At 37.4% G+C, this 17,549-nt stretch overlaps 2 protein-coding genes across 4 annotated transcripts in view; one reads left to right on the top strand and one right to left on the bottom strand.

Annotated features, from left to right (window-relative positions):
- LOC110448900 overlaps positions 1-9,736 on the bottom strand; it is a 13,024-nt gene extending 3,288 nt beyond the window's left edge. The window contains exons 1-8 of one of the 2 annotated variants that reach the window (XM_021495392.1): positions 9,520-9,736; positions 8,706-8,788; positions 5,978-6,121; positions 5,502-5,683; positions 4,417-4,593; positions 4,033-4,251; positions 2,615-2,824; positions 704-822 (exon numbers count right to left, since the gene is read on the bottom strand). In XM_021495392.1, coding sequence (XP_021351067.1) covers positions 704-822; positions 2,615-2,824; positions 4,033-4,251; positions 4,417-4,593; positions 5,502-5,683; positions 5,978-6,121; positions 8,706-8,788; positions 9,520-9,615 — 1,230 coding nt within the window. In that variant the 5' untranslated portion in view covers positions 9,616-9,736. Of the gene's footprint in view, positions 1-703; positions 823-2,614; positions 2,825-4,032; positions 4,252-4,416; positions 4,594-5,501; positions 5,684-5,977; positions 6,122-8,705; positions 8,789-9,323; positions 9,410-9,519 lie in introns of those variants that run through there. The other variant, XM_021495393.1, reaches the window with a different exon arrangement.
- A 1,286-nt stretch (positions 9,737-11,022) lies between these two features.
- The window catches only part of LOC110448899 (deleted in malignant brain tumors 1 protein-like), a 45,549-nt gene continuing 39,022 nt past the window's right edge, over positions 11,023-17,549 (top strand). The window contains exons 1-5 of one of the 2 annotated variants that reach the window (XM_021495391.1): positions 11,023-11,179; positions 12,049-12,122; positions 12,824-12,958; positions 14,514-14,695; positions 16,996-17,178. In XM_021495391.1, coding sequence (XP_021351066.1) covers positions 11,099-11,179; positions 12,049-12,122; positions 12,824-12,958; positions 14,514-14,695; positions 16,996-17,178 — 655 coding nt within the window. In that variant the 5' untranslated portion in view covers positions 11,023-11,098. The remainder of the gene's footprint in view (positions 11,180-12,048; positions 12,123-12,823; positions 12,959-14,513; positions 14,696-16,995; positions 17,179-17,549) is intronic. The other variant, XM_021495390.1, reaches the window with a different exon arrangement.

Here is a 17,549-nt window from a genome sequence, read left to right as displayed (position 1 = left end):
AGTAACAGTTGAGTTGCTAGTCTAGAGCCTGTTCTGAGTATCAGGAGTTTAGTAGTAACAGTTGATTTGCTAGTCTAGAGCCTGTTCCGAGTATCAGGAGTTTAGTAGTAACAGTTGAGTTGCTAGTCTAGAGCCTGTTCTGAGTATCAGAAGTTTAGAAGTAACAGTTGAGTTGCTAGTCTAGAGCCTGTTCCGAGTATCAGGAGTTTAGTAGTAACAGCTGAGTTGCTAGTCTAGAGCCTGTTCCGAGTATCAGGAGTGTGCAAATGTCAAAGTTGATTCACTACTTCACAGCCTCTTCCACGTATCAGGATTTTACATGTCATAGTTGATAGCTACTCTAAAGCATGTTCTTACTATTGGAAACATATGTTGATTCGCTAATTTAGAATAGAAAATAGACGTTTTTGGTTGGTCATGTGAAGACACCCTCCTGATAGCTTAGTCTTCAGATCAATCAGAGTTTATCATGACGTCGCAGTTGCACGTTCACACTCTACACGCGGGGAACACCATGTAATCCATGAATCAATACACAGGAGAATAGGGGACTAACTAAAGTTCACATGCAAAAGAACTTTGTTTGAAGTTTTCATGACACACCAATTATCCCCATTCAATCCTCATGTTAATACACCGTACAAAGAACTATTTGACCGATACACACAGGCAAACGGCATACAGCGTGTAGAATGATACTGACCATGTTTGGGTGAGTGTCTGGGTTTGTGGTCATGGACCAGGTCCAATTTTGACAGGGTAGGCCATCGATTGTGGTATGTTCCTTGCCTCTGTACTCCTCCCCGTTGTCCATGTAACATTCTATGATATAATTGCAGTTAATGCCATTTTAACTGATCCTTAATTCCACATTCAATAAAAGATATTTTTGTTCTGTAGTACTGAATCAGCTTATCTTAGAATGTTCGACATCTATTTGTATCTATATAAAGCTAGAAAGCAATCCACTACCCTATATATTGCGTATATGACGAGTTGGCAACCGCTTACCATGCCAATAACATACATGTACATGTATATGTAATAATAAGGAGTTGGTACTCTGTAACCCTGACAAAACCATATACATGTATGATGAGATGGCGATGTTTTACCCTGTCAATCAGATACGACGAATTGACATTCACTTATCCTGTCGATGATGTAACCGAAGTGTTGGCAATTGCCTTACCTTGCCAATGGTCTATATGACGAGTTAGTAGTTGCATTCCCTTGTCAATGTTCTATAGGACGAGTTTGTAATCCCTTACCTTTTCAATGTTCTACAGGACGAGTTTGTAATCCCTTACCTTGTCAATGTTCTATAGGACGAGTTTGTAATCCCTTACCTTGTCAATGTTCTATAGGACGAGTTTGTAATCCCTTACCTTGTCAACGTTCTATAGGACGAGTTTGTAATCCCTTACCTTGTCAATGTTCTATAGGACGAGTTTGTAATCCCTTACCTTGTCAACGTTCTATAGGACGAGTTTGTAATCCCTTACCTTGTCAATGTTCTATANTTAATAGTTGCATACCCTTGTCAATGGTCTATATGACGAGTTTGTAATCCCTTACCTTGTCAATGGTCTATATGACGAGTTTGTAATCCACTTACCTTGTTAATGGTCTATATGACGAGTTTGTAATTCCTTACCTTGTCAATGGTCTATATGACGAGTTAATTGTTCCATTACCTTGTCAATGTCCTATATTACGAGTTTGTAATCCCCTTACCTTGTCAATGTCCTATATGACGAGTTTGTAATCCCTTACCTTGTCAATGTCCTATATGACGAGTTAGTAATCGCCTAACCTTGTCAATGGTCCTATATGACGAGTTTATAGTTGCATTCCCTTGTCAATGGTCTATATGACGAGTTTGTAATCCCCTTACCTTGTCAATGGTCTATATGACTAGTTAGTAATCCCATTACCTTGACAATGGTCTATATGACGAGTAAGTAGTTCCATTCCCTTGCCAATGGTCTACATGACGGGTTTGTAATCCCTTACCTTGTCAATGTCCTATATGACGAGTTAGTAATCCCCTAACCTTGTCAATGGTCCTATATGACGAGTTAATAGTTGCATTCCCTTGTCAATGGTCTATATGACGAGTTTGTAATCCCCTTACCTTGTCAATGGTCTACGTGACGAGTTAGTAATCCCCCTTACCTTGTCAATGCTCCATATGACGAGTTAATAGTTGCATTCCCTTGTCAATGGTCTATATGACGAGTTTGTAATCTCCTTACCTTGTCAATGGTCTATATGACGAGTTAGTAGTTCCATTACCTTGTCAATGTCCTATATGACGTGTTTGTAATCCCCTTACCTTGTCAATGGTCTGTAGGACGAATTTGCAATCACCTGACCTTGTCAATGTTATATATGACGAATTCGCAATCCCCAAACCCTATCAATGTCATATGACGAATTTGCAATCCCTTACCTTTTCAATGTCTATATGACGAATTTGCAGTCCCCTGACCTTGTCAATGACCTATATGACAAGCTGGCAAGTTTCATATCTGTCAACAACATAAATGTGATCATGACGAGATGGACATTTTCCTACCTTGTCAACGACATATGGCGAGTTGATCCTTACCCTGACTGTTTCTGTCCGAGCTGTCTTGCAGCGGTTTTTCACATATGAAGCCTAGACGACCTTCCGTGCTGAAGCACTCCATTGCTTTCCAGAAGAGGTAGGAGACTTGCTCGACTGACCCGTTAGGAAGAGCGTATTGTCTGGACAGGGCTAGGCAGTCTTGTTCGGGAGTCGTGGAGGGTTCATGTTTAACGTGTGAGGGCATCCAACCTAAAGGGAAGGGTACATTTTGTTACTTTCTACTTGCAGTCTATCCTGTCTTTAAAGGGAGTGGCATGTTGTCCTACCAATAAATGCACGGATTACATGGTGTTCCCCGCGTGTAGAGTGTGAACGTAAAATTAAATAACAGACAAAAGCCTACGTGACAATTTTAAAAAGAACTTAATCGTGTATAGTACCTTTTCATTTGATTATTTTCATGAAAAGGATGCAAAACTATGACAGGTTTTTCTGATGGTAGGAATAGGTTCAATTTCCCCCCACAAACTGATATTGGGACGCTATGGTGGTTTTCGCGAATCATTTAGTAATCCTGCAATCATAATATGGTCCACTTACAAATATACTTATAGATACCCAGTGTTTATTTGCAAATCGTAACCACAAAGTATATCATTAATTGTATTTACAATATTGGCGGGTCATGTTTATACGTGCTGTACACTAATCACCCTTTCCGCACTACTATGCACAGTAAGCTAGGTACTAACTTTCGCTTTGGCGAGCGAAAACAGCGAAAGTAAAACTGCAGCCAACATTATCTTGTATACTGGATATAGCAGGAAAGAACTGAATTCTGTAATTTATCTCTAGGTGTGCCGTAGCCTTGATGGCCACAGTTATCTCTTATAAATAGTAGCATGGTTTATATAACACACACTATACAATTCATTTAATTTCAAATTAACCAGAACACCTTTAAATTTTGGATCTCATAAATGAAAGGTTTTTACGCACCAACCTTTCTGTTTCAACAGTAGTTCAGACCAATTTGGATTCAAAATTTTTAGCCCCTAGCATGACCGATGCGTCCTAGAAGGACGAGATAGCGTGTATGGTGCAGTGTAATTAGTTAATTGTTTATATACTGTAGCTTTTGCTATATCTAAAGGTGCAATCACCTGTGTGTGTTACGTCCATCTTCCATTACACCCATTACTCACCAGGAAATCAGCCCGTCACGTCCATCATCTTCCATTACACCCATTACTCACCAGGAAATCAGCCCGTCACGTCCATCATCTTCCATTACACCCATTACTCACCGGGAAACCAGACGGTCACGTCCATCATCTTCTATTACACCCATTACTCACCAGGAAACCAGACCGTCACGTTCATCTTCCATTACACCCATTACTCACCAGGCAACCAGACCGTCACGTCCATCATCTTCCATTGCACCCATTACTCACCAGGAAACCAGACCGTCACGTCCATCTCCTTTTCTTCCAAGATATTTTTGTCACGTCTAATGCGGGTTAGGATATGTTTTCTCTGTTTCTTTTCTTTCTTCTTCTTGTTCTTTCCTTGCTTATTCTTTCTCTTTTTGTCCCTCTTTTTCTTTCTCCGCAACGTTTTCCAAATCCACTTGTTTCCTTGATACCTGCCTCCAATCAGCCAGTACTGTCTTTCTGAAGAAATTAATATTGGTACTGATTGTGTGACTCATGCATTCATGATACTGTTATGGATTTATTTGTCGTTTAATCGCCCAAAGTGTACATTAAATTTGATGCAGCGTTATTTCACTTCACCCTATTCTATTTTTAGAACAGACATGGTGTGTTTATATTTACCCGGATGAAGTGTTTGCAGAGTCGTTGACAGAAAATCGTTTTCCAGGATGCTGTCGACGTTGGTCAAGTAGCCTCCCAGTTTTGAACACGTTTCCTCTGCCGAGGACACTCTAATCTGAGGTTGTATCTGTATTAGGTAGCAGCCGTTAGGTCCAGCCACCCAGCTGTCACTGCAACCTGTAATGGGACGGTTTGGTTTGATGGCAAGTGTTCTTGTCGGCTAATCAAGACCGGAAATAACACGATGTAAAGACCAAGGAACGGAAACACCTCTTCCGTTGTGCAAAGACTAATGCCATTTGTGACTTCTGCTTAACGGACACTAACGGACACTAACGGACACTAAGAATATCAACACCGGTCTGTTGATCCCGTTACATTACTTTGGAGCTTTAATTTTTTCGTTTCTCACCTATCTATACTTTATTTTCAGTGTCACCCCAAAGCTGCCATTTTCATCTGACCTTAGATGTTACAGTAGTAAAGGGCCACATAAAATCTTCACATCTAAACAAATTTTGCAATGCATTATATACCGTTGAAGTCGTCATACATCACCAACAAGTTATTCTATACGAAAAGTGGTGAAAATCGACAAATATGGAAATCTGCGCACAACAGCTTCGTTTACCAAGGGATACAACCCACATCTGTTAGAGAAAGATGTGTGGGTGGATAGTGTGGCATTTCTCGTAACACTGTAAGCAATGATGAAGGGAAGAAGAGAAGACAATTTCAATGATTTCAAATGTTGGCTGACATTTGTGCAAGTATTGATATCACATTCTGTTTTGTGGTATTGAAGGATGATATACGTATAGGTAAGTATCTTATCAATCTGACTGTATTGCATTTGCCCGGAGTGTACGAGTTGGAGTGTACAGCAGTCATTCAGAAAAAGTTGATTCATTGTTATGCACGTATTGGATATGTATTACCAATAACGACGGCGTAAGTCTTCATATTTCTTGTTTCGTGTTTACATCAGACATAGTAAAACATGAATTACAATAATATAGTTCAAAAAGTAAGAGTTTCACATGAACAAACAATACAATTTGACAGGATCCACACAATCCTCTGACCTTGGTTTGGCTGGCAAACGACCGATACTGCCTCGAACACATGACAGTTGTGCTGTGGGGTGTAATCACATTCCAGCAGGGAGCTCTCGTTACCATGACACGCAACATCATCAAATACGAACGAATCATCCGACCAGGGTCCAGTCGAATAGCTCCTAGTATCAAGAGCATGTCGAGCCCCACTGCAAACGCAAAATAAATAACAGCAACATTGCTAACTGATTTGTGTGTCTAATAATGGAAATGCGAGGATTTTTCATCAGTCTAGCATGCATAATTAGAAATTCTTCTTTAAAGAAAAATAGCTTCATATGCTAATTGAACGGTTTTGTAACATGTAGAAGTCGAATTGTTTTCGAAAGTACTTTTAAAGATGTGAGTCTTGTTTCCCTGAAAATACTTTAAAAGTCGACCTACTGATGAAAAAAATAAAAATGATATGTATTTGTATTTTATGACTTTATCATTATACTCACAGTGTGAAGCCCAGCTCCCTGCACGCCACATGTGCGTTTTGTAAGTTCCAGTGGTCATCACACACGATCCCCCACCTGCCCGCTCTGTATACCTCCAGTATACCTCGTCCTAGTTCACGTGACCCGTTACCATAGTTACCAAGCCTGTAACACGTAATTCAGGGAATACGGTCATGTGACAATTGTTGTTCATTAAACTACTCGCTAGTCGACAAGTGTTACTTATCATACTTTTTGCCATGACTAAATGTTGCTCATTAAACTGTTCGCCATTAGCAAATGTTTCTCATTAACTGTTCGCAATTAGCATATGTTGCTCATTAAACTGTTCGCCTTTAGCAAGTGCTGCTCATTGCTCATTATACTGTTCGCCATTAGCAAGTGCTGCTCATTAAATTGTTCGCCTTTAGCAAGTGCTGCTCATTGCTCATTATACTGTTCGCCACTAGCAAGCGCTTGTCATTATACTGTTCGCATTTAGCAAGTGATGCTCATTGCTTATTAAACTGTTTGCCGTGACCAAGTTTTACTCACTAAACTGTTTGCCATAAGCAAGTGCTGCTCATTGCTCATTAAGGTAGCAGTGTGCAGTAGCGTACGGTGGCCGTGGGTGATATTTTTGTACAATGAATAACCCCTGTAATATTACATGTATCAAAACTTTAAAAAAAAATCAGCTCTAAAATTGGCATTTACGTGATGAATTGGACTATGTGGGCTTCACATTTGAAAAAAAAAAATCATTTTTGCCCATTTACAAATCTTTTCAAATAGTCTATTTTTGTACTCAGCACATGTGTAAATATTGTGAAAAATCCAGTTGAACGACCTATGCTAAAACGTGAGTATTTCTGTTACCGAGTAGGTGATATTTAATTTAAGACAGAGTTTAAGAAAACAATTACTACTTGCGTGGATCAAATTTTGGGTTAAAAATCATGTTTTTTTTGGCATTTTTTGACGTTTTTTTTATGTGGTAACCATGGTTTTCTTCACAAGTCCCAAATCTGGGGAAATCACCTTTTTTTAAAACTTTAAAAAAGACGTATTCAAAATGTAGTTTATAAATATATATATATATATGTCGGTGTGTTGTACAGGATGAATCCGCTATCCATATTTATCCGAGACATGCCCTTTATTTTTAGGGTCAAGCCATTTCTACTGTACTCTGCTACCTAACCTGTTTGCCATTAGCAAGTGCTGCTCATTAAACTGTTTGCCATTGGCACGTCTTGCTCATTAAACTGTTTTCCATTGACAAGTCTTGCTCATTATAATGTTCGCCTGTAGCAAGTGCTGCTCATAGCAAGGGTTGCTCATTAAACTGTTTGCCATTGACACGTCTTGCTCATTAAACTGTTTTCCATTGACAAGTCTTGCTCATTATACTGTTCGCCTGTAGCAAGTGCTGCTCACAGCAAGTGTTGCTCATAGCAAGGGTTGCTCATTAAACTGTTTGCCATTGACAAGTCTTGCTCATTAAACTGTTTTCCATTGACAAGTCTTGCTCATTATACTGTTCGCCTGTAGCAAGTGCTGCTCATAGCAAGTGTTGCTCATAGCAAGTGTTGCTCATCAAACTGTTTGCCATTGACAAGTCTTGCTCATTAAACTGTTTTCCATTAACAGGTCTTGCTCATTATACTGGTCGCCATTAGCAAGTGCTGCTCACAGCAAGTGTTGCTCATCTAACTGTTTGCCATTGACAAGTCTTTCTCATTAAACTGTTTACCATTGACACGTCTTGCTCATTAAACTGTTCGCCTTTAACAAGTCTTGCTTATTTTACAGTTTGCAATTGACAACATTTGATTGTACAGCTATTGTCAGTTTTATTGTCAAATTATTTAAGGATATTTTTTTTGGGTGAATCCAGTGATTGGTTATCCTGGCAACACATAAGTTTTATTTTATTTTCATTTTTTTTTTCAAATCTTAACATTTATATACAAATAATACATGACATAAAACAATTGCGTTATCATACAAATACAAATACAAATACCAGAAAGAAAAGGAAGAACTCTTTAAAGTAACTTATTTGATTTTCTCTGTGAGCTGTCGGTGTTAGCTTTATCAATATGTTACATTTACTCAGTATAGCAATTATATGTATAAAAAGATAAGGTACGTATGGCATTTGTCAAAGTTTCAGGTTTGGGTGTTTTCAAATAGCTTTGTCATTTGGTCCATTTTCTTTGGTTTCGATAACTTTTTCGCTTAATTCTAGCAATGCATTTTTTCAAATTACCAAAATTTAGAAATTTTGTTAAATTCATTGTTCATTCCATTTTGATTTAATCAAAAAAATCTTTTTGGTATATATCTCGTCAGAATGGAATAAACAGAAAAGTGGATAATAGTATCATCTTTACAATAAAACAATATATCTATAGATAAAGGTGTCTCAAGAATGAACTTTGTATTATTGTCCAATAATACACTAAGAGGCAATACATCTGTTACTAAGAGGACACTATAATAAAGCAATCAGTTAATGAAGAGCAACATTTTAGATTTGACAATAAACGATAAATTAGTAAGCAATTGGCAATCTGTTTTCTGTAATTACAATTAAACAACAATAACTAGCAGGTAGCATTGGACATAACATTCGTATACATGTGTCAAATTTTCTCCAAAGTATCGAAGAATCGACAACTACTGAAGATGACAACACTGACGATCTCGTTATTCTCTACCCGATGACAATCAATACGTTTACCTAATCCTCTGACCACTGACCGGCTCGGACAAAGATGGGTCGGCATGCGTCTTCCTGCTGAGGACCATTGCGTCCCCTCCTTCCTGTAGAAATGATACCTTTTTAAAACTGTACACTCCTATTCTAAATTCTATTAGTAAGCAATTTACATCCTTCATGTACCTAAAATCTCAATAGTATTTAGTATTGTACGTCTACTCAATGCCTCCAGACGAAGTCGGAAGTGGAATGGATTCCATTTAGAAGCATCAAGAAGCGATGCAACGCTTAAAACGATAACAACTTCATTGAAACAACGAACCAATGATTGTGTTTTAACTTTCACAATGATTGTTCAGTTGCGCAAAGAAAGTAAAGCATGGATGGAGACATTTTTGATAGAATTTGTTATAAGTATAATATCTATAAAATGCTTACTAAGGAAGATAGAAATATTAAAACGGAGAAAGATAGGAGGGGATGACATGAAAACACACATAAACTCGCCACTGTTCTCTACGTAAGCCGCTTATAGTTTTACATATTTTATAGTTTCAGGTTTATACAATATTAGCTCCGGTTCCAAAAAATAAATGAATTATTAGGTCAAAGCGGTTTCGCTGTACTCGTACAAATCACCTTTAAGTTTCCGGTTTATGCATTCCTGACACGAAAATATTTACTCTCTGTCTCTGCTGAACTTATCAAAAGTGTCAACATGAACAATGTAAGTTTCCGGCTACCAACACGTAACCCATAAATGAATAAGTTTGGTGTCCGGTTTATATATATATAAAAAAAACAATCTGCAACTTCCGGTGTTTTTGTAACTAACCTGTTCCGTAAGGCCTCCCGCAGGCTGTGTGATGAACCCACAAACCGTTCCCAGCCACACGGGGAACAGTATAACGACAATGAAAATACTCCTCATTGTCAGGATAGGACATAAAATACACCAAGTCACTCTTGATCTATATGACACAATAGAGTATTGTTACGATCCGTAACCCCGTCAATGTCAACAATCACAACCTGACCCTACGTAATAGATAACGCACTAGGGCTTATCTCAGAGACAGGGTAATCTATACATATATAGGAGACAACCCGAACCATATGGAAATATCGATTCAGTGTACATCCATCCATTAAGACACCAACAAAAATATATGTTACAGATGTATTCAAATTTTATAATTATATAAATACTGATAAATTGGATGTCCTAGATGAAATGCGCACCATTCTTCACAGCGTCGACAGCTGATCATGAGCAATATTACATAATATATATGTGTCCATAGGGCCCCCAACTAAACATAGAGGTTTATGCAATTCTATGCTTATTGCAATGAATAATGACACTGTAGGTATTCAGTGTTCCAATAATTTCTGGGGGAAAAAAATCAAATTTCATGGGAATAAAAGAACCTGTTTAGCCGAGGTTAATATTCCACAGTGTCCTCTTGTTAGAAAACATGGTAGGTGTTAAAATACATGGTAATTTGGTTGCTTACAAAATATTGTAAAAGATTTATGATACATTTATTACAGAAACATATTTAAAATTATCACAGAATCCACAAAAAATCATACATATAGAGTAACATTAAAAGACATTATTCCCATATACATACATACTAATATAGTAAAGTGTTAAAATTGACATAGATATAAGCTAATATAGCATAAAGGAAAAGATTTCCAGCATTGAAAAGACTCTAAAATAATAATCATTTAAGAGTACAAATAATGGCGAACAAGCTTCGTTTTGAACATAGAAAAAGACCTTTCATTTTCAATTTCGTTATCGTCCAGGTGGAAAGCTATTTTGTGAATATAAAATATAGTTAAACAAAAACAGTGGATAATATGACGATGTGATGTTATTACAATGGATATATAGTTAGCCTCCACTTTGGTTCATGTCATCAGTGTGGTATCCGATGTGAAGGAAACAAATAATTAGCCACACAGATGATGAATCCGTTCTAATTAGTAACAGTTAGGGATGGGATATACTTGACTTGTGCCCCGGAGTCAGGCGTGACCTACTTAAAACCGTGCTAATCTTTATATATTGCAAAAGCTTCCGGATTTTAGTTTCAACCACATCATCAACAAATAAAGAGGGACATGGGGGGCATTTACAGCCAACTATAAACGTAACTTATATTCTCATAGAAATGTATCCCCACTTTTAAAAGTCTTTCTGGAATTATTGTGTGGGATTAAAAATGGTATACAGTGTTAATTAAAAAATAAAATGATGTTATGAATATGTCTTTGCTGCCATTGGTTGCTAAATCAGTCTCTGGCCCCCACGGACATGACCCTAGGACGGTTGACCTCCGCCCAAAGTGGGGTTTGTTTATTTCGCTGTAAGGCCCGGTAGTAACGGGGAGGCTGTGAAGATGGAGCTAACTCGGTCTCTCTGGGTGTCACTGGTTCTCGTTTTACTATGCATTGAACATTGCGATGGGAAAAAGAAAAAGGTAACGTTTGGGATTGATTTTGTATTGCTATATAGGCGACATTAATTAGCTGTTAATACTCCTAAAGTTACTTCTTAATTGTCAATTAATATTAAGGTGGTTTTGATAATTTGTTGCTCGGTGTCATATTTGTAGAACTCTAAATGCAGTTTAAATTTACACTTAATATCTCCTGAAGTTTCGTGGATGTTATAAAACAATATGGACCTGCTGTAACTCATTGCATGGTCGTTAGAGCTAGCGATTTGTGTGGGACCATATAGTCATGTGTATATTCTTTGTGGACACAGAAGAGACAAAACTCATAATTTGTTATCCTTTGTTATATTTGTAGGACTCTAAATGATCGTTTGCTTTCCATATATACTATAAATATATTTATATCTCCTGATGGTTCGTGGATGTTATGAAACAATATATACACCTTGTATATTCATTGTGGGACCCCCAGCATAGTCGTGGTTGTCCTTGTGCGTCTCTATTCTCTATCGACACAGACAAACTGTTGTTGCTATTGTAACACTTGAAAACCTCTGTCTTATGTTCTGACCCCATTACGTCCTATTTATTTTCTGGACCTCTGTCTTATGTTTTCTGGACCTCTGTGTATCCCATTATCAGAGCAGTGTGAACTGAAGGGCTGCTATGCTGCCTGTGCCCAGGTTATGATGGTAGTTTTAGAGTGGCCACTTGAGTAGTGGCCCCTCGATCGTCTGTGGACACCGCCTACACGATGTGATGACACAAAACTAACTATACAAGCAAACAAACAAACAAAAGTGTTTGTTTTATTTATTTAAAAAAAAATATGAAAATGTTCTACTGTTACTTATTGCAATAATTATAAAATTAATTTGTGTTTCAATCAGAAACAGCTCGGTTCGAAAGGCAGTCGGAGAGAAAACGTGGACATCCATGCACCGTACAGCGGTCAGCGAGTAAGGTCAGTGCATAAATGAAAGGTCAAACCACAGACTTTGGTCAAACCCTTACACGTGTATATGTATAGTCGTGCTCAAATCGGTTAATTGCAGAAAATAGTGTAAAGAGATGAAACACACACTATGACAAATAAGTTTATATAATGCAGGTCTGCACATATTTTATAAAGCGGGATCGATGTTTGCTCAGGAAACAGTTACGTATATATGTAGTCTGTATCCACATATATGGAAAATCACCTCCAAATGCTGTTTAGTGGATTCAGTATTAGTGAATTTGTACAGTGCTACTTTTTCGATTGATGTCAGTTTAAAGTCATCACAAAACCAATCGATATGCCAACCTTAATATTTCTGAATTATATTATTGTTGAATTTTCTCCCAAAAAATATTGTTTTTTAACGAACTTCATAATCGAACGCGATCACAGGTCGTACCTTTTGAACCTTGAACCTTTTCGGACTTATTTTTCTCATTATATCATTGCCCTTTTGCTAAAAATTGGCAGAATGGTTGACTCAATTTGTATAAAAGTAATATTTGGCCGAATACCTAAAGGACGTATTTCTGTCTGTTCGTAACATATGTTAAACATGCTCTTGTCGCAAATTTTGAAATCGCAAAGTTGCAAATACATGTATTTTGAAATAAATGAACGATATCATAACACTTGTCTACCATGTGCGTTTCCTCTTTATCCAGATTAGGGGGTACGTCCCGGACAGTGAACGCTGGCTTGGTGGAAGTGTTCCGTGGAGGTACGTGGGGTGTCGTCTGTAACGATGACTGGGACCTTAGCGACGCAAAAGTGGTTTGTCAGCAACTCGGATTCAAGGGGTAAGTAGGTTTTTAAACCTATTTTGTTAGCGGTCAACTTACGACAAATGAGCTCTCCGACATTGAGCAGTTAACTTTCTATATTTACATTTGCATGACATTGTCACTATATAGCCTCTTTGAAAGCTGTGTCGTTGATGGGACTTCAATTACCATGCCGCACGAGACATAATTACCATGCCGCACGAGACACAATTCCTAGCGTATTAATTACAACACTGACCGGAACTACAACATCCAATGTAAATAAACATGACGGCTGCTGAAATATCGCTGGGCATTGTGAGATTTGATAATGTCATTGTAAATTGATGTGCAAAATAAAAAATAAAATAAAAAACACTTTTATTACAACGAAAACAAGACCAAGGTCTGCAATATCGTACAAAATGCACATCGGTTGAAATCACCAATGCCGGCAATGGAAACAATTTTAACGCTCATGCAATTTATCAGAAATATCGTCTGTTACACTGCACTGATCAACAGGGGTTCGTTATAAATGTCTGAAATACACATATTCTATAGACCTACTGACACATATGTTACAGACCTACTGATATGAGTCACAGCACACATAAACATTCGTCATTTCAGACATTTGTAACGAACCTGTGCTCCGTCGCAAGATCACTCACTTCAAACGCTATCAGTTTCACGCGTCTCGGATCCACGGTTCCTCAGTTTCAGACGACATGTCAAATAACGATGCTGTTATAGAATCTACCGACTGTTGTCGGGTTCCCATACAATCAACAAATACATTCACGCCTGGATTCTTCACAAAATGAGCAAAGAGAAAAGTTCGAATTAACTTCCAAAAATAACTCCCTCGTGGAGGTCAAGGTCCCATTCACGGTGTTCACTGTATTTATCCATGCGCGAAATTTGTTCCGGGGGAAAATCGAAACAATTTCAAATCTAACTTTCAGCTCAGATTTCTATTGAAAAACTGGAATCACCCTATAGACATATCATACGCAATTGTATTGATACTAAATTGTGGAATAAATTTGAAGTGTTTGTTAAAATATCAAAGTACTACTTTGTTTGCCAATCAGCACGCGACAATACGCTGTTCAAACTATTGAACGAAATTGTGTGGACTGTCGATAAGGCGGGCATTTTTAATTTTAATTATAAATTATAAGTTAAAAAAGAACATCAGAGGCAGAGAAAACGTAAATATAAGTATTGAACTGTTTTTGTATGGTATTTATGATCTATTTGAATGACACAGCTTTGCAAGCAAACAAATCATAATGCGCGCTAGTTCAATGCTAAGTAACACGAACGATTAGCTACAATCAAATAAGTATGTTGATGACAGAAGTGACCTTAGAAGGCCTGGTGACAGAATATAAACCTAACTTCCGAGAAAACAGAATATAAACCTAACTTCCGAGAAAACATTTTCAATCAGACTACAAGAAAACGTAACAATTTAACGGAACGTGTATTAGTCGGCCCTTATACGGTAAAATGACTTACAGACTGACCCTAATGTACAGGTACTGCGGAAGACATACTACGTAATCATTATGCTTATAATCAGGGGTGCTCTGGCAGCTTTGGAAGAAACAGCGTATGGAACGGCAGGATGGACAGATGATGACATTCTGATGAACAACATAAACTGTATGGGCTATGAAAGCAGGGTGCAGGAGTGTCAGTATGGCGCCATCAACTTCTGTCCGGTAACAGAGGCAGCGTCGGTCATGTGTAAAAATAACACAGGTACGTCATGTGTAAACCTAACACATATATGTCATGTGTAAACATAACACAGGTATGTCATGTGTAAACATACCACAGGTATGTCATGTGTAAACATAACACAGGTATATCATGTGTAAACATAACACATGTATGTCACGTGTAAACATAACAAAGGTATGTCATGTGTAAACATAACACAGGTATATCATGTGTAAACATAACACATGTATGTCATGTGTAAACATAACACAGGTATTTCATGTGTTAACATAACACAGGTATGTCATGTCTAAACATAACACAGCCACGTCATGTGTAAACATAACACACGTATGTCATGTGTAACTATAACACAGGTATGACATGTGTAAACATAACACGGGTATGTCATGTGTAAACATAACACAGGTATTTCATGTGTTAACATAACACAGGTATGTCATGTGTAAACTAACACAGGTATGTCATGTGTGAACATAACACAGGTATGTCATGTGTAAACTAACACAGGTATGTCATGTGTGAACATAACACAGGTATGTCATGTGTAAACATAAAACAGGTATGTCATGTGTAAACATAACACATATAAGTCATGTGTAAACATAACACAGCCACGTCATGTGTAAACACAGGCATGTCATGTGTAAACATAACACATGTATGTCATGAGTAAACATAACACAGGTATGTCATGTGTAAACATACCACAGGTATGTCATGTGTAAACATAACACAGGTATATCATGTGTAAACATAACACATGTATGTCATGTGTAAATAAAACACATGTATGTCATGTATAAACATAACACATGTCATGTGTAAATATAACCCATGTCATGTGTGAATATAACACAGGTATGTCATGTGTAAACATACCACATGTATGTCATGTGTAAACATAACACATGTATGTCACGTGTAAACATAACACAGGTATTTCATGTGTTAACATAACACAGGTATGTCATGTCTAAACATAACACAGGTATGTCATGTGTAAATATAACACAGGTAAGTCATGTGTAAACATAACACAGCCACGTCATGTGTAAACATAACACACGTATGTCATGTGTAAAAATAACGCATGTATGTCATGTGTAAACATAACACAGGTATATCATGTGTAAACATAACACATGTATGTCAGGTGTAAACATAACACAGGTATGTCATGTGTTAACATAACACAGGTATGTCATGTGTAAACAAAACACAGGTATGTAATGGTTAAATATAACACAGGTATGTCATGTGTAAATATAACACAGGTAAGTCATGTGTAAACATAACACAGCCACGTCATGTGTAAACATAACACAGGTATGTCATGTGTAAACATAACACATATATGTCATGTGTAAACATAACACAGCCACGTCATGTGTAAACATAACACAGGTATGTCATGTGTAACTATAAGACAGGTATGTCATGTGTAAACATAACACGGGGATGTCATGTGTAAACATAACACAGGGATGTCATGTGTTAACATAACACAGGGATGTCATGTGTAAACATAACACAGGGATGTCATGTGTAAACATAACACATATATGTCATGTGTAAAAATAACACAGCCACGTCATGTGTAAACATAACACAGGTATGTATTTTGTAAACATAAAACAAGTACGATATGTGTAAACATAACACAGGTACTTCATGTGTAAATCTTATACAGGTATGTCATGTTTTAATCCTAGTCCAGCTATGTCATGTCTAAGGTAAATATAGCACAGATATGTCAAATGTGTAAATCTAACACAGGAATGTCATGTTAAATATAACACAACAATGTCATTAATCGAACACAGGTAACTCTAGTGCTTCATATTTTATGTGCCTTTGTCCAATTTATATTGCCTGTAAATGCCAACTGAAAGTAGTTCAATTCTTATATTTACCATTTTTGGAATATGTTAATCTCGTACCAAATTAAAATTAACGTTTCAAAGTTATGCATTTAGCCCAAATTAGCGTTTTTTATCCTTTGTTCTTTTTCACTGAATAGAACAGTCACCTATCAGGCACGTCGGTGGTTTCCAATAATACAACTATGACGTCATATGAAGGTGTCAACAATTGGATCGAGGCATTCATAGCTTATATTAATGCCATATGAATGTGTGAAGGTTATGTAACAATGCCATACAGTGGAGAAAATTTCAGAATAAGAATGAGGATTGGTTAATATTATAATACTTGTATGTATGTATATTGTAATTAAAAAATGTGGAAGAACAGGGGTTAAAATTGTTTTAATTACTGGATATAAGGTTATTGTATTGAGAGTGGTTTCCTTACAGGATGTGAAGATGGCTGGATTGCAGGTCCAGACTCGTGTTATCAGTTCAACAGTCCGAATAAGCCTGTAAAATCTGTGAAACAGGTGTTGAGCAAGTGCGCCCGGACAGGTGGTCATCTGGTCAACATTGAGACAGAGAAAGAGAACCACTTCCTGTCCAATACACTACAGCTACTGTATCCAGGTAACCACACTTCCTGTCACATGTCATTCTTTGTAGACTGGCCCCCCCCCCCCCCCCCCCCGTCTATAAAATAACTAACAATTTTGATCACTTGGATGTCTGATTCTAAACTAGGGGGAGATAAGCTAATAATAAAATGCAGCTGGGAAACTCTTGGGCTGGCAGCCAGTCTACATTCTTCTATACAGTTCATTGTTTCCATCACTACTTGCTAACATTAAATGATAAAAGGTATCACATGAGGGGGCCAGACTATATTACTCATTAAGGTAGGTTAGTTGGAAGGAAAACCCTTATTTTATCCCCCTGGCTTGACAGGTTATTTGTATTTCACACAAAGACCTATTACACCAAGGTTACATTTTTAAGGG

This window comes from Mizuhopecten yessoensis, unplaced genomic scaffold, assembly GCF_002113885.1.
Source record: "Mizuhopecten yessoensis strain PY_sf001 unplaced genomic scaffold, ASM211388v2 scaffold4373_2, whole genome shotgun sequence".
Classification (NCBI taxonomy): Eukaryota; Metazoa; Mollusca; class Bivalvia; order Pectinida; family Pectinidae; genus Mizuhopecten; species Mizuhopecten yessoensis.
The sequence above is the reverse complement of the archived record's forward strand: the minus strand, read 5'-3'. Positions and strand labels throughout refer to the sequence as shown.